We start from the raw sequence: 18,330 nt of genomic DNA on the forward strand, positions 1-18,330 counted from the left end.
TACTCCTTTTGTATTCTGGAAATTATGTTGTCCGGACAGTAGAAAAAGAGTCTCAGTTAATTGTATCCTTAAAGGGTGACTTATAAGGTAGCAAATTTCAAGCAGAAAACCATGTAAACAAACAACAGGCCTGGAATATCCTTAAAGCCCTAATTTAAATGCAAAGTACACAGAGATTTTTGCAGTACCTCTAGTTGCAGGTACCTCTTCAATGATACTGTCTTATTTACAGCGCAGCACAGCTTGCACCGTCCCTTTCACTGGTCTGCTGTGAAGCAAACAAAAGGATCCAGGCTGGTTTTCCCCATATACTCGCAATCCAATTATTTTTCCATGGACTGATTTTCTAGTAGCTTCAGGAATGGACTGAAGACTTCTCATTTCCTGCCTTTTAAAATAGTTTTTATAGAAATGTGTTTGAAAGCTAAACTTCTGATAGCTGACCTAAATTAACTTCTTGGCTGAATTTCTCTATGTGGAACAAGGGGAAAATATATACTTCCTCTACTTACATCGTAATAGATGTATTTTATGGATTTAAACAGGTTTTTCAATTCTGTACCGCAGCAGTTTCCTGAAAAGCTGTGGTTATTTAACCCTTCCTTTCCAGGGAGACGACCATTTGAATCGACCTTGGCTCGTGTCCTCTGTGGAGCGTCAATGGCATCGGGTCCAAAGGGCCACGCAGTATAAATTTTCTCCATGAGGCAGACGCCGATACTGCTCCTGAGAGCACGCACGGTCAGAAACACTCCTGCTTGATGCAGATTGCTAGGGGCTCTTCTTATTCCTGGCCCTCTAGGATATAAGTAAAACCTTCTTATTGGAAAAAGCACCGCAGCACCTTGCTACACGTTAATCATTCTTGTTATTCAGGCGAGGTTCGATGCAGAGGCAACGTTAGTAACGACCTATTAACCGACGTGAGCCTACTGACCTTGCTGTCGGGCTGATGCTGCCTCTATCACTAAGTGCAAACTCTTCCTCCTCCCGCCGCTAGCAGTCACTTTAAAGCAAAACCTTGGCACCTGCGCGCGGATATATACACCTTAACTGACAAGCAGGGTGGCTTAGGCTTAGCTTGGGCAATGCTCGTGCTAGATGAGCTCTGTCCACAGGGAGGAAAAGGGGATAAAACCTCCGCAGCGAGGAGGACCCTGCAGCACCGCAGCTGCGGCCGCTGTCCCACCCCGTCCCGCTCCCGAGAGGCGCTCGCCTGACGCCGGCTCCGGCAGCGCTCCTCCTGCGGGGCCGTGGGGCCAGCTGGGCGCCCGCCCGCCCGCCACGGGACGTCCCCGGCCCCATGCGCCCACCAGCTCCCACGCCACGCGAGCCCCGGCTGTTCCCCTTAAAAAAGCCTCAGCTCTCTCTCAATGGATGGTGGGAAAATCTTTTAGCACTGACAAAAACAGTTAAAACAGTGGGATTCAGTTATTTGAGTTTTGTTTCCATTCTTTTTCCTTCTGCTTTGTTTTCACCCCAAACACCCTTCTCCTGGATCTGCTGCGTGTCAGGCTGCCTAGCTAACTACAGACCCCAGAACTGAAAATACTTCTAGTTTATTAATCAGAATATAATTTAAATAAATTGTAGCCATAGTTGGATTGCTATCTATCGAGCAGTATTTTAAAAATTTAAACGAGGAAGTTTAAGAGCTAGCCATGGCCACGCCAGCGAAGTGGCTCTGGTGCCCAGGTGACTGTATGTCCTTCCGAACTGGCCGGCCGAGCAGCCGTTTCTCTGCCAGCTGGATCAGTTACTAATTCCAGATCCCCCAAGAGACACTGGTGTTAAAACAAAAAGCAGCAGAAACAAAGAGTGGATGTGGAACCACCTCTTAGCAACAGCTGCCTTTCTGTTAACGGGACTGCATCCCCATCGCCTGATGCGTGAGAGCAGCAACAGTGCTGTAATTGTTTATTCCTTCCTTGGAAAATATCATGACAGTGATTAAGCTGTGGATTTGTTATTAAACTCACTCCAGTGTTGGCACCTGTCATTGAAATACTAGGAGAAAGCTCAGGAAAACAAACTGGCTTTGCATTCTGCTCTGGGCATGGTGAAGTCAACAGTCACTTTGCGTTCCCACCAGCAGCGAGCTCCATGGGCTCAGTCCATGTCCGTACGCAGGGAGGTATCTCCTCACACTCATCATAGCTTATTTCTGGTAGACCCAGCTCGTGGGATGAGGATGGACTCACCCTGCTCCCACGTAGACCTTTGCAGTCCAGCTTTTCTTGGCCAGTCTATCATAAGCGTTCCTAGTAATCTGCAGTCTGGCCTGCTGAGGTGACTGCAGCTGTATTTTAACTTTCCAGAGAGTGGGTGAATATTCAAACATAAAAAGATTAGAATTAATTTTGGATGGATGACCTAATTTCCATAGCAATCACCAAGTCGGACAAGGTGCACCTGGTTACTTCAGCCACACGTAACCATATGTAAGCACTGCTATGCTGCAGGGGCCATCTCTGCAGTGTGTGTCAAGCGTAGCACTGTGAGGGATCCTGAGGCTGTAGATAGGTTTTAGTACAGAAGAGCAAAAACCTTTGATGAGGGGGTTGTTAGGAAGAAAAATGTTTTTCAAAGCACTTTCACTTTCCCGTTAGCACTATCTCAGTTTCATAACCTCAGCCCTCAGCTTCCTGCTTAGGTTTGGTGGTGTCTCAGAGTACTTTTCTGAAGAAATCCTGATGTCTGACATTGGTAGGCCAGAAGAGAAAGTATATGATTTGTCTCTGGTTTCACAAGCTAACTGAACCTTTTCTGACTCAAGAATATAGAATGGGTTATTCCTCATCTAAGTATATTCAAACTAATACTCCTCTCGGAACACCTAGACTTCTGCATAGCTCACTAAGTTTCTAGGAAAGTAAAAGATCTGACTACAGTTCATCACCAGCTTTTGGCATGTAGTAGAAAACTATTTTTTTTTTCTCCTCAGTTTCCATCTTTGGTCATATCACCTTGCACACAGAGACCAGGATCTCTGTTTTCTCCGACATTTCCTCAAGAATAGGGCCAGAGTGAAAAAAGTAGCTTTGTATCATCCCCATGCTGCAGTCTCAGGGATGCTGGAAGTTGCACCAGTCTTTGCTCTGGTGCCCTGGCAGCTGGAGACTGGGTTGCCACTCTGAAAGGCGGTGGAGTCACCTATGCCTAACGAGAGATTTTGGGAGGACAGGCTGGCGAGCTGTGAGCCACCTGGGCTGACGGCTGCTGATTTTTATGGGGAACATAAGGATGATGGGAACCAGAAGCAGCAGCAGGTGATTCTGTCTCAATAAGCAGCTCCCAAGACCCCAGAGCAGAGACGAGCCTCTGAAAACACCATGGTTACCACACCTCAGGAGCAGTGACACGAGGAGAGCACGGCAAGGCAGCCACGGCTTCCAAGGGAGTATCCCAGGCTCCTGAGACCACGAAACTTGTAAATGGTACCCAGGGCTGTGGCTATGCATGAAAATGAATCAGAACTGAAAGCAAAAACTGTTGTGCTGCAATGAGGAGATGGGCTGTAAATCCACTAGAAGGTGAAGGAAGGATGGCTGATTCATGTTGAGAGCTTGTGTCCTTTATTTCCTTACTTAGTTGGCTGTGCTTACACAAGGGAATGAGGCTCTAAGAGTAATACTAAAGACCTCCCAAGGTGAAGTGAGATTATCTTTCGGTTTCAATTTCTTAAAACAGATTGACTGGACTGACAAGGCCAGTCCTCAACAGGTGCTCTAAAATGTGAGTTTTCCTTCGGAACAAATCCGATCCTAGATTCTCTCTCCAAAGGTCACAAGCACTGCAAAGGCATTCTGAGAGGCAAGAGGTGACCCCAGTGTAAGTCCTGACTTCCAAGAAACCGAATTTCACTAGAAACGATTTTTGGTTCTTCCCTCTCTTCTTTTGATGAAAGACTGGCTAATCATACCTCTTCCAGGGATAGAGACTCTCAGAAATACTAAAAAAAAGACATTTAACATACTCTTCTCTCACAGGTGTGTCTGGTCCATGACAACTTCAACAGCAAAACCTCAGGTGAGGCAATCTTAGAGGAGGAGAAAAGGTGTAGTGGTTCTCAACGAGAAAATAAAAGAGTTAATATAGGAATTTCAAAATTAGAGTACAGGAAGACAAATAAATCCAGAAAGGACAGGAGAGTTTCCCAGATAAACAGAAAATCTTCAACATAAGTCTTGTAGGAAAAGTTATGCAAAAAAAAAAAACTAAATAGAATTTCTTTCAACCCTCTCTCTTCTAAAAAGAACAAAAAAATGTAGGAATTGGTAATTAAAATAGATATAGAAAGGGGGAATCTACTGGGGAATTCTACAAAGAAAGAGGAAAGCAAAAGGGGAAGGACAAAACCATGAGGCCAATAGCCAAGAACAGTGGAAGAAAAAGACATTGTGCTTAGAGCGTCTGGAAGGAACTGAGGACGGATCTGCGAACTGCTCTCGCTGCCCTCAGCGCAGAGCACAAGGGAAGGCTACGCAGGGACGGGTAGGGTGGGACAGCGCAGGCACGCAGCAGAAAGCAAAGAAAGAAAAGAAAAGTTCCTGTGGTACATGCTCTCCCAGTATAAGCATGTATGTGCATGAGCACCTGATGGAGGGGGAGTGAGCGGGGGACACCCTGGGTGAGCATTAACTTTCACAATCTAACAATTCGCAGTAATGATAACTACAGTAATAATATTTCTGTATTGCAGATTGCACAGTGCGTGTCACAATGCACAAAAACACATTTATAAAGTGGTTAATTTGCATACTACACACGAAACCTGCATAATCCTCTGGTGAGGATTTCAGCAAAGTGCATGCTAGCGTTGTAGCAGCCGAAATGCACCTACTGCAAATGTGTAAATTTAGTAAGGTTACACATACAGTCTTTATCCCACCTCCCCGCAAATGAGTAGCACTGAAAAATTTGGAGAGCTAATAGACGGAAGAGAGTGTAGTAAGTGGGGGTAAAAGAGAGGGAAAAGAAGAAAAAACAAGTTTATTGAAGGATTAGTAAATCAACTGAAACACAAAAGAGTAGGTCAAGAAACGAGGACGGAATTAACCACTGAATAAACGCCCATTTGGAAAAGGCAACGTTAGAGGTCTCACACAGCGGCCAGAAGGGAGCATTCCTGCCATTTCTAGCACAGGCAAGAAACCCCGCAAAACCTCTCAGGCTGGGCAGGTAGAAAGAGCAGGTGACATGGAGGTATTTTGCCAGTTTTTGCTGCTCTGACTGGATGCAAAGCAACAGGGCATATGCATCATACACCTTTTGGAAGTATTTCTTGAAAGTGCTTTTACTGCAGCTACGGTACACAGAGGTAACTATTTGGTAACAAACAGGCTCACATGCCTTTGTCAAGATATATTTAAAGTAACTGTATAAGAACTAATTGACTTCAGATTTTAATGATGGAAACTTTTGCTGAGTTGCCCAGATAGCCTAATTAAGCTTTGTAATTAACTCAAACCCAAGCCTCAGCTACTTACAGCTCAGTTTCCCAGATTTCACTTTCACTTCATGAAACAGCACGCTTTTGACTCATTTAGAGAATTCACCCTTTCCTCCATGAGGAGAAACTAACACTTTGATATAACTCCTCGCTTGAGTTATATGATGGTGTTAGTCTTTCGTTTAGACAAGAACTCTACAAGTTTAATTGAAACAGTGCTGGAAGCAGAGCAAAACCACTGCAGAGAAAAGAACGGATAGAAATCAAGACCCAGAAACTCTACTTAACAACAGCCATTTACAGGCAGAGAGGAAAAAGCAGCACGGCCATGTGATATCACATGCCAGAAGTCAGGGAGAGAACCCAAACGCATAAGCTTCTGCATAGACTTTGTCCACCTCAATCACCCTTCCCACAAGCCAGCTACCAACGGGAGACAACTCTGACGCTGTCCAGGTCACAGACAAATCCACAGACAGGCACCTTGTGATAACGGTCCCCCACAGAATTTAGTGATTTTGAGATACAGATTACGGATCCATCCCCTGAGGTGATGTGAGCAGGAGGGCTCTTAGGAACGCGACAGGAAAGGGAGGGAATTTGTTAGTTTTCTTCCTCACCTGGCAAGGCCTTTGCCCATTTTACCACGTAGACCAGCTGCCTCTCCCCGAGCTCGTTCAGACTGGTCAGCAGATTGGAGAAGGAGTCAGGCTGGCTGTTGTCATGGCCAGCGCACACCACGCCGGGCTCGATGGCTTCCAGGACGTTGAGGAAGATAGGCTGGCACTCGTACCCATCGATGCGCGTCATCACCATCTTGGGGGCTTGCTCCTCTACGGGGCTGGATGAGCTGCCTGCCTCAGGATCATCCTGTATCTTCAGGTTGCCCAGTTTCTTAAGCTTGCGGGCTGTGAAAAATGACACATCTTAGCATGACATTTAAAAATTAAGCTTGAGGGTTCTTGGCTTCCAGCTCCACCACTTACACTTACAATGAAAGCAAAACTGATGAAGAGCAGCAGCTACTTATTCAGTACAAACAGACATCGTGCAAGGACAAAAGGGAGTATACACTATGCAAGGAAATTCAGTTGTTCATTAATCTTATATGGAAAAAAACAAGCATCATTTACATCCTCAACAGTGACTGGTCTCAGTTATGTGCAACTCCCAGTTATAAATGCAGAGGAAGGACTGGGAAAAAAGAGGGGAGAGGTAAAGTGATTCAGATAACTGCTCACATGCATTTAAAAAGGAAAGCAACACAAGCAAATAAACTTCCATGTTCTGCAGAAAAACTCATTTCACTTGAATATTCTAAGTTAGATAGTCCACTCCACACCAGATTTTGGGCAGATGGGTCGTGTATCCTGTCCCCACCTCTGTCAGGCCAGGGCGCTGTCCACACGGAGTTGGTTTTGACCTCACAAATTCACTGTAAGCTCCTATCTGACTAGCGGCCTCTTCTCTGCATGGGATCCCTACTACACCTCTGCTGTGCAACCAGGTACGTCCAGCTTCATTACTACTCTACAAATACATCACAGAAAATACATTTAAAAGGTTGGCAGGTGCTCCCATGGCTCTTTTCCTGGTATCTTCCCACTCAACCCATGAAAAAAGAGGAGACGCGAGAAGTGGTGGTCTTCGACTTGTGGGGTTCAGACTGCAGAGGACAAATGAACGTGCCCATGTCACCAGGAGGAAGAGTCTCTCCTGGAGGTGCACCTGTTTCTTAATGACGAAGGCCAGTTTGCTAACAACACATACCAGGAGCTTCAGATGCACGATTACAAAGTTCTTTGAGAGTTAGCGTTTACCTAATTTGACATCTACATGACAGGGTTCAGCACAACACAGATTGGCAGGCTACAGTAGATAGTAACTGCTTTCATCCTTAGTAGGCTCCAAAACCCCTTAATTAATTAGAGAAAAAAGCTGATCACTTAATTCAAGCAGAGAATATAACATCAAACCCATTGTCCTTGGGGTTTTGGCTCCTACATTACATGATACTTATCTGAAATTTCCTTTCAGCTGTAATTAAAAAAAATAAGCAGCGAAACATAAAAATGTCAAGCTAAAGTGCAGCTTTGTAAATCAATTCAAAACACTGATCTTTAAGTAATGTACTTTGGATGATCTACTGTAAGTGTAATTAAGGCAGGCTGCTCTATGAAAAAAACAGTAATAAAAATAAAAGAGCAACAGGAAAACAAGGCCATATGCAGTGAGACATACTTCAGCAATTATTTGTGTGGGTCAGAGGCCAAAGAGAAAACAAGAGCCTCTCCTCTCTCACTCCTCTAAAAGTCTCAGAGAGCACATCCATCACCAGGATTTGGCAAACCACGGTGCTCTCCTTCGTAACCTTGAAATTCCCTTCTGACAGCGAGATCTCCTGGGAACGGCATGGCACAGCTGCGCCCTGGAAGCTGCATGTTTTCTGTGTTGGACAAGCAACATGAAAAAAGCACAAGCACGAGATGCTGATTCCTCGCTTGTAAAAAGCCTGCTGCTGATCGATTGAGGAAGGAGGTATCAGGGCTGACTCCATGTGAGCTGAAAGCCATGTCTTAGAGTAGTACTGGGCACTGAACTATAATATATATTAAGAGCTCCCAGGCTTGAGACAAGAAATAAAAGACAAACTGTAACTTCCAAAGATGAATAATCAGTGCCAATAAAGTCCTATGTACAGGTGAAGTCATACCTATACTGTATAAAACACATATATAGCTTGGTTTAAATGTCATAATGTTTTTAACTGAATTATTGAGTGCTAAAAGAGATTTCATGAAGGAAGAAAAAATTGGCTCGCATGAGATTATAGTCATAAACCAAAGCACCAGGCGTCAGAAAGCAGTGAAGCTAGACAGTAACGATTATTTTCAGAGGAACTTTTGTGTTTGTGTTTTACAGGAGCAGTTGTCCCACAGATCACTGAAACACTGATGCTATTAGATGGAGGAAAGCTTCAGAGGCGAAGATCAGACTGCATTCAGTACAAAAATCTATAGCTTTTAGGAGGATTTCTCTAGGTCGTAAAACTGTTGCACTTAATCTAGCCTGAAATTCAACTGCTGAAATGGTCCACCTGGCCTTAGTGGAATCTTACTTCACGTTTATTTTAAATATAACAATATTGGGATCCAGATCGATATCTCAATCTTCTAACGAATACAGCTTCAAAGACAACAATTCTCCCATAGCTGAGGCGAGTACTTTCGTCTTAATTTTGCCTCACCTCTGCAAAAGCCCCCTTGATGACAGCTACTGCTCAGCACTTGACTGGGAACAAAAATACCTGGAACCAAGACTTACCATGCCAGGATAAGGAGGAGCTGTTTGTTTCTACACATCTCTGAACCACTCTGACACCATTACAAACATCCAGGGTGGGATTCATCTCTTCTAATTTTACAAACCTGCAATGCTCATTAGGGACACTCCCTTGGTAACAGTGAACAGAAACAGGTACTTACTATGAACCTCCTCTTAAGAGAGGCATCCATTACACTTTTATTCCAGGATGAGCTAAGCTAGGCAGAGGTCTAGACTGTAGATGCCTAAACTAAGGTGGGATGAACCCCAGCAGGTGTGACTGAAAACAACCAAAAATGAGTCTGCTTTTGCTGTTACTAGAGAAAAATCATTCAAGAAGTCTCATAATAGAGTTAAATGCACAGTACTGACAACTTCTATTTTGTTTTTGGCCTGAGAAGGGTTTTTTTTTTATTTTTTTGTATTTGTAAAAAGCCCAGATGATGTAATATACTACGATATCGTGATAAAATACTCAGCACTGCAAAACCCGCTAGGGAGTCCATTATAGAATATATATACACTGTAGCAGTTACATACCTGTTAAGCAGCTTAACCTGGATGTCTTTCATTCAGGAGTTTCTGAAGAATTGTTCAAGAAATGCTTTGGGCTAGTAACAGTGATTTTTAACCAATAGGGGAACTCTGAGAAGTTCTGGGGAACTGGAATAAAACTATTTTTGTATTAGAAACTACAAAGAACCGTTGTCCACTGTAGGCATGTCAGTTTGATTTCAGCTTCAGGCAAAACGACTGAAAAGCTGAAACGGGACTTGACTTATATCTTGTTCTTCAAATTACTTATTAACATCAATCAACATTTGGCTTGCTGAAAATAGATTCTGTCAAGCTACCAATTTTTTTGACATGATAACTTTAATTAATAAAAATAATAGTGCTGGTATAGTAGAACTGTTTAAGCCATCTGACTCAATTCGGTTTGCATGAATTAAAAAAACAGAATGACGTAAAATGAACATGGTACCGCTGAAATGATTTTGTACCACCTGGCTGATACATCTCAAAGCATAGCTATAAATGTTGAAATTTTATCAAATAGGTTTGGTTCTTATGAGGGCTCTTGTCAGCCCTCTGCTAATGAATGTTTACATTCATTCAAAAAGAAAATTAAGTATTTCGGTTAACGAAGTCTGTAGGACTAAGATGGGAATACAGTAATGAATGAAAAGGGCTGGTCCCTGAGCAGACTCGTCAAGGTCTGCTGCTAAGCTCAGTACACTCAAAGAAATTGCATTTCACTGTGAACACATACATCCAGCAACTAAAAACGTGAGCCATATTCAAGCAACGCTGAACTCCACCCAAGGAAGCCTGAATTCTCAAAAGAAGTTGATGGGTAAACACAAAAGACTGAGCTGGCAGTACGATTCAGAGGCTGAAGGACTAATAGGACCTCCAGGCATGTAAAGGAAGAAAATATTGAGCTGAAGAGTCTCTTACCTCTGCTTTTAAGCACTGATGCTGCTGATAGTGGAAAGGTGTGATTGGATGCTCACACTACAAGGGAGATAATGGCAAACTGGAGAAGTCAAAAGAATAATAAAGGCTAGAAAATACACTTTGGAGCAAGAAGGTAAAGAACTTAATCTAGGTGGCTCTGAAGGAGAAGACTAAGGGGTTATTTAGTTACAGCCAATGAATACTCACTGGGGGAAATAGAAATTCTTTAAGGGTAGTTTTTTAAATCTAGGCAGCAAAGTCTTAATAATGATCCAGTTGCTGGAAATCAAGGACAGACGATAAAAAATAAGATACAGCTACTGAAGCAGTGGAAGTAATTAACCACTGCAACAGCTTGGCAAAAAAAATGTGTTAGATTCTCCATTGTTGGAAACTTTTACATCAATATCAAATGTTTGTGTAAGACATGAGCCCTATTTTAACCACAATAACTGGCCTTGAGTTAGGAATACATACAGATATGACTCACGTCTTGGGCTTTCAGGGGATCTAAACAGTTATTACAATAGCCTTCTAGCCTGACAATCAACAAAACGAACCGAATCTTGCATGTTTGGGAGTTTTTGCTCATAGGAGAATCTGGACATGAACTGCTCTGAGTGCTGCAATTAGGCAGAAGGTACACAGATGAAGTTGCTGGCTGAGGAGCAAAGTTCAACAACACAGACAGTCAAATTGGGAATTCAGGCCATTGGCAGACATGTTTAGTTCGCAGAACTGGAATAGCGTTTGGGTCCCCGCAAGCCAAGAATAAAATGCACTGGCATCAAACGAATAGGAGCTGCCTTAAATCTGGAGCTGCGCAGCTCAGCACTGGTGGGCACCGAGTGATGTGTGTGGTCCAGACTGGAATAGGATAATGATGGCTGGATGCATATGCGCATAATGGGCATGGTTAACACACATGTGGATTGGAACAAACCAGTGGATCTCTGCAGGTATCTACATTTGTAATATAAAGAAGTACTGCAGGGCAGGGAGGAAAAAGCACTAGCAGAACTGAGTAAAGGAAACCAGCATTATCACTTTTTAAAACATTTTTCCTCTCTTTGGCTTTATAGTGTTGATCAGGAGAGAAGATTCTGTTTAATGGATTTCAGCTTTCAGGTCAGAGTGATCTCAATCAATAATGAAGCGCTTCGAAATACTGCCACTCTGCGCCAAAGCAGAGTCCTAAATAAGGCATTCAGTATGTCACCTCCTCATACCATCAAAAATACTCAGCGCTGCAGGTTTGCTGGTCACAGTCAGCTCTATTATACCTCCAAGGGATTGGTAATTAACAAGCAGCTAAGACCAACAGTCTGGAGCTTGGATGCATTTTCAAATGCTGTGGGAGAAATAGCTGCGGATAAACTCATAGCATGCATGTTTTTAACAATTACTTTTAAACCAACATTCAAAACAAATGCAAAACAGACCAGGCAGAACAGGTCAGGGTGACCCAAAGAGCTTAAGAATAAAAAAGGGGGAGGGGGAAATAAGTATTAGCATTAATTTTGTCAGTGTGTCCCACAGAAGGGTTGCATTGATGAATGTTTGCTTTTATTTAAGGAAACTTCACCATGAAAAATAAGGGCATGCTTGTTTTGGATAGCATTACAAAGAGCCCTTCTGTTGGTTGAGGACTGGAGAGCTAGGTTTCATTCCTCATCTCTGTCCTTCCCGGCTCAAAGAAGTCCAGGAATCATACAGGCAATGCAATTACAGTGTTCCTATAGTGACCCTGTGAGGCTGACAAAGGAAGTGTTGAGGCATTCCTGAAGGAGTCTCCTTACCTTCCTAATGACAATGATTAGGATACCAAGGGCTGCAGAACATCATCAGGTGCCATTTTAAAATAAAAACCAAATTTCATCACGAACTCCAGTAAGAATGAATGCATTCAGGCAGGAAGACTCCAACAGCCAGGATGTCTCCAAGAAAACAGCCTCCTTTCCTCATGCTCACTCCTAACTGGGCAGGATGACATGGGACTAGATGGCAGGAGCGGTGAACCAAATACAGGAGAAATGAGATGGACACATACTCATTTGATAGTATTAGCGAGCAAACTGGCTATTTTGTCACATCATTGGACACTTTCCTAGTGCTCAGAAATCCAAATGTGCCTTGGCACAAGCGCTACACACCATTTACAAAATACTGCAGCAATTTCGCTCTGTCCGTTGCCACAAAGTTCACACGTGATGGGATGGAGACTTGGGCGAAGGAGGGCAGAAGTTTTTACAGCAGCAAGGCCACGTACATCAGCAATGATGGACTGACTGTACAATGCTACAAGCCATCAGGAGTTGACAGGAATCTCTTCTGCTCTGAAAACTGTGTAAACATGGTATTTTAACTTCGCCCATCTGCTTCCTTGCACGTGTTCAGTCGTATTTGCCAGCTTTGCTGATTAAAGTAAGTGCTCAGTGGTTTGCTTTAGCTTTAGTCTCATGAACATTTCAGCTCAGTTTGGTGGGAAAGAGAGCTGGGGCGAGCTGAGGGAACAGCCCCTGAGCACCCCTGTGAGCCCCCTTGCTGGCCACACGTGGCCAGGAATAACCCCCGCGGGACTCGCAGGCCGGGGAGCCCCTACCCAAAGAGCCAAAACAGAACAAACTCCGCCCCAACTTTACAGTACCTTTCAAACTGTGCAGAACTGTGCTTTGAATGAAAAATTAAAAGGAGATCAATGCTTCTAGCTTTCATTCATTTAGTTTCTGAATGAATTCTTTGCGGTGTGTTTCTGCCGTAAAAAGCCTGGGGCATCCTTGCATCTCGTGAAGCAGAACAGACCATTTTAGCTGCCGGACTCCTTTGCCCCCTCCATCATGCCCATGCACTGATGCTCCATGGTTTAATGCAGATTACTAACATAAGAAAAAGTCTGTTTTTAGGATGTTCTACCGACCTCCCCCCAGCTTGGTACGCAATGTAAGCGAATAGCTAGCCAGACCTTGTTCTCTACCTTGCTCACTAACCAGCTCAGTCTAGGTGCCAGGACGCACTTATGTTCTGGGATGTTTGCAAATTTGATTTTTCTACTTCTTATCAGAAGGAAACGAGAGAAGCTGCACATCTCTGCATTTCCCCCTCCTTCTCTGAGCTGTGTTACCACCATTCCTTCAGATTTATTACCTGCTGCTGTAAAGGCAGATGTGAGTAGGCTGGTTCCTGCGTGAGTACATGTTGGGACCCTGAGCAGTAAGAATTGTTCTGGGGAAAGACATAGCCATATTATAGCAAGGATTTTTACTACTGTTACGGAAGTAACATCCATTTAGAGAGGAAAAATACTAAGGCCATATTTTTATGAAGAAAAATGCCCCTTTGCCTGATTCTGCCAGTGAAAAATCATCTTAAAAAAGGGGGTGTTCAAAGTGACTTTGGTGTGAGCAAGAATCCAGTTCACCTGGCTGTTGATATATTTTTCCTGATTAACAAGGTTTTACATTAAGGAAGGGAATTTTTCCTGAAACTCAAACAAAAGTTTAATGAAATTCACAGTTTTGGCAGTTGAAACTTGCAAAGCTTTCCTGAAGCTCATTATGCTCCATTAGCCTCATTTACTCAGACATTTATTATCAATATGCCAAGTACATTAATTATCTGCATGATTAGCCCTGGCTGCCCCAAGAACATTGTAAGGAACCAGAAGATGTGGTTCATACGCTACCTCCGAGAGTCATTCCTGCTTCGTAGCATTTTCGTAGGCGACAGGAAGGGCAGTTTTTCCTTCTGAATTTGTCAATGGTGCAGTCGTTTCGGCTGGCACAAAGATACTTCTGTTTACCTAGAAAAATCAGAAGAAATGGCAGATGGATGGTGGATACAAATCAGACCAGATTTACGAGCAGAAATGGGCTCACGTTTTCTCAGTATCACTCAACATCCACCAAGCTCTTATCAAAGTCAATGGCACCGTTGCAGTTCATATTTCTGTGTTAGCTTTGTGGCGTCTTTCCAAAAAATACCTTTCAGCTTTCAAAGCTCTGCAACCCTCGGCTTGGAGGCCGAAAGTTAGAGCAGAAAATTCAAACGTGGCTTTTTGTCAGCTGGGAACCAGATGGCGCGAGCTGTCAGAGCAGCTTCCGGTCACGCTGGAGGCCAGTAAACAGAAAGCCTTACTCTCACAACCACTCCTCTTCCTCATCTGCCTGGAACGGAGACCTGCGGGGAGCCACGTCAGGGGCCGATGCCATCAGCTGCCCACCCGCTTTCACGTACGGATGAAGAACATGAGAAGGTTAGCTGCCTGAACGGCCTGAAGCTTTCACATCTCCCGCAAGTTTCTAGAAAGGTGGAGTTGCCTTCTGGTAAAAAAAACAAAACAAAACATTGACTCCCCAGTTCACTCCCAGCAGAAAATTTATGCTGGCAGTTGTTATCTTTTGAAAAAACGACACAGTTGTTCATCTGCTGCTACAGAAGTGCTTCACCGCCAGATGTACACGCTTGGTATGAGAGCTGGCTATCTGAAACAGAGGTATATTCACTAACGTTTTGCTAATATGTAGCACCGCTTCTCTCTGGCTGTTCTCCTTGTTGATAAATACGTCACTATTCCTCTTTACACGCACATTTCAGAGGCAGGCTTTTACACTAAGGCATCAAAGGAAACTACCACTCTGCACTGTGTGGCAGAGCGCAGGCAGTCAATAAATAACAATTAAAAAAAGTAACGAAACATAAAGACGTGGACGGCTTGGCTCTCACGCTCTATCGCCGCTGGGCTCTCCGCTGTGCTGGGAGCTCTCTTCCCCTCGGAGAGGTGTCCAAACGCTCCGGCTCACCTGACGGAGCCGGTTCAAGGCTCCCTTTGCCAGTGCAGAGTTTGCAGGATAACGTCCCTAGAAAGCGTCTCTCCCTCTGCAACCTCGATTCTGTCTGCGCTGTTTTTGGGGCTCAGTCGCTCGTACTGCCACCCACGGATGCTAATCGGGCTCTTCGCCTGCACGTTACGAACGCGGAGCGTGGGGAGCTACTTGCACGAGGAGCTGCGGTCCCAGAGGCTCTCTAGACATGCCAAGAATGAACTTTCCTTCTTGACTCATAATTTGCTTTCTTGTCAAGTCTAAACATGTTTACTGGATTGGGATTTATCTGATGTTCTTCATACTGTTCCAAATTAAAACTAATCTCACAAAATGATAGAGCTGCACACATTAGAGATTCTGTAGAAGCAAACTAAATGTGAAATCAGTCCATATCCAATTTAACCTATATTTATTTTCCTGCAAGTGTTTGCCTTTTGCATTCTTCAAGAAATATCCCTTTAGAGAGCCATTAAAAGGACAAGGTTTAATCAAACAACTTAACGTAAGCGTTTTGACAGAAGATTTACCTGGGGTGCACCGACTAACCACCCCCACCTCCTGCACACACATCCGCAACATCTTAAGACATTAGCATCAGAAAAAGTGGCAAATCTTTTAGCAGCGCAGTAGTTATATATCACATTGGCACGATTTCTTGCTTCACCATCGCCCTCCAAGCTCTAACAAAAAGTTACGTTTTCTGTACTCTAGGTGACCGCAGAGCTCACATAAAGTCCCACCGCTCCTCTCCTCCCTGCTGACTTCCAACGTGACGCGCCTGCGTCTTTGGGCTGACACTACTGATTTCCACCTGCAGAATCACACCAGCAACCTGTAATCAAAGTGTCTCATGAAAGTCATTAGAAGGCTCAGTGTCATAATAAACTCCTCTCTCCTACTGCGTGCACACAAGGCTATACCAAAGGGCTGAAAACCCACCATACGTTTGAACTTCTTAGAATTACCCCCATTAAAACCTGATTATTACACCGCCCCCAAGGCCTCAGCTGTTAGGACTGCAAACATAATGGGGCTAGAGCGCATTACCTGCAGCACATGACACCTCGCCAAATCCTTTTAACGCCGTTCTCATCAGCACCTCTTCTCTTTCCCTCTCCCCCTTGCTCATTAACAGTGTTAAGGACACTCAGAGAAGCCTCAGAAGCAGAGATTGTACAAAATCCCACAGAACACAAGCACCTTCCTCCCTTTCAACAGTTTATTGAGAAGGATGAGTAATATGCAACTTCAGCTGAAACTGGGTTACTTGGAGTTATTTTTGTGCTACGGGAAATGGGTGCCGAAGCCGTATTCTCTCTACTTGACCTCCTTGCATGCACACACCAAACACGAGCGGATGCTCCACTTTCTACAGCATCAACGGGGCGAGCAAGGCCCCAGGCTCGGCTTGCTCTTTCCCTTCCCGTTTCCCTGCAGGATTCCCGTCTTGCGACAGAGCCCGACGCTGGGATGCCCGAGAGCGCCCCGGCATCACCACGAGGGCGAGGAGGGCTGGGATAGCAGCACTGGGAAGGCTCGTGCCCCGCTCGGGGCCTCTCGCCGAGCACCGGGGCTGCCCCAGAGGCCACCCACCGTCTGGAGCCACCTCGCTCCGTCTCCACCCACCGGCCCCTGCTCCTTCCCTATCTCGCCTTCCTAGTCTAAACTACAACATTTTTGCCACAATAGCAGCTCAGAATCTTTAAAAAGGCCAAATCTGTCGAGCGTGAATTGGCTTTATTAACGTAATGCAGCACAGTAACTGCCCCAGCCGCACAAGGACGGCCCGGGGTCAGACACGGCCCTATCCGAGCTCCCCGGCCGAGACCGCTGGCTCCCCGCCGCGGACGGCGCTGGCACCCGCGCGAGGGACGACGTTGGAGTCCAAGCCGTTTGAGAGGAGGCAGCCGTGCTGTTTCCAGCAGCTCTTCGGCAGTGGTAGCGAGAGCATCAGGCCTAGCACTTCACATGAGATATACACTGGAAAATAAGCGACAGTAGACGATGCCGGCAGCGATTAGCAATTACTTTTTGCGCTGATGAGAAGGTACGGGGAGACGGATCAGTCTTCTACCAACCTGGGAGCGGTGGGCTGCTTCAGTGCTCGCCTGCCTTCTCGGATCATTATACACAAAAATGCGCGTATTAAAAAAAATCTCTGCTACATTTTACTTCCTTGCCAATGGGCTCAGATGAATGCAAGCTTTTAAGTTCCAGTCAACAACTCGCCCAATGGTCATGGTACAGAGATTTTGCTGCAATAGCTAGGGCTTACTTCCTGGTTCACAAAATAAACTCTTTCAGACAACAACTGATTTTCTGTTAACTGTACGTACATACTTTGGCACTCTGTATTTTAGGCTGTTAGCTATTAACACAAAGGAGGAAAATGGTAATACAAAAATTATTCACGTATCTCTTTCTGCTCCACGTGAGAGTAAGCTGTCTGCTCATCCGGCGCTAAACCCTCGGGAAATGGAGGCTTCCCTCTGAATTGCTGGAAAAACCTGGAGTTCTCCTACCCCTATCCTCAGCTGTGGACAGGGTTCACGAAACGCACCCGCGGGCTGGGGGATCGCTCGTGGAGCCCCTGCGCCACGCGGAGCGAGGCACGTCCTGACCGGGAGGTCTCCTGGCAGGCTGGCAGCCACCGCTCCCCGGGGACAACTGCACCCACCCGCCCTGCGCTTTCGCTTCAGGATGGGGACGGGCAGGACTGGAAACGATATGGATCACAGTATAGTCTGAGCACAGCGCAAATATATGAAAGATAAGGCGCTACTGCACATAAAAGCCCAGGGAACAATGAAGAGGGGCTTAAACACAAAATGGCTCCATCTCCCTTAAGTACCTTTTCATACACAGAGAGGTTTTTAAATTTCAGGATCATTTACTCTCTTCATTTAAGAACAAGCTGACAAATTTGTAATCAACTGTTCTGAACTGGGATATGGCAACAGCTGAGTCTACCGGTTTGATACTGGGACTGCTTTACAGTTCCTAGCACATGCTCCCATTAGAAATAATCAAAGAGGACAAAGCTATCTAGCTTTCAGGATCCAGTGGTAAGCCACTATGAATAAACTATCTTTGCAAAGTAGTTTTGTTAACAGTCACCCCTAATTACTGAAAGACTGAAGAAAAGAGAAGAAAACTTTCTGGCACCATTCTGGCACAGTGCAATGTTAGGCATGGACTCTCCCGTTCTTTTTTGGGGCAGGGATTTTAGCAGCCTGTGGTAGCAGGCTCAGCATGGGAGGCTGGCTGTTG

At 44.8% G+C, this 18,330-nt stretch overlaps 1 protein-coding gene across 1 annotated transcript in view; it reads right to left on the reverse strand.

Annotated features, from left to right (window-relative positions):
• Positions 1-18,330, reverse strand: part of AR (androgen receptor) — a 64,511-nt gene that overhangs the window by 12,762 nt on the left and 33,419 nt on the right. The window contains exons 3-4 of the mRNA XM_068957276.1: positions 13,920-14,036; positions 6,073-6,360 (exon numbers count right to left, since the gene is read on the reverse strand). Coding sequence (XP_068813377.1) covers positions 6,073-6,360; positions 13,920-14,036 — 405 coding nt within the window. The remainder of the gene's footprint in view (positions 1-6,072; positions 6,361-13,919; positions 14,037-18,330) is intronic.

The sequence above is a fragment of the Struthio camelus genome, chromosome 11 (genome assembly GCF_040807025.1).
Source record: "Struthio camelus isolate bStrCam1 chromosome 11, bStrCam1.hap1, whole genome shotgun sequence".
In the NCBI taxonomy this organism is placed as follows: Eukaryota; Metazoa; Chordata; class Aves; order Struthioniformes; family Struthionidae; genus Struthio; species Struthio camelus.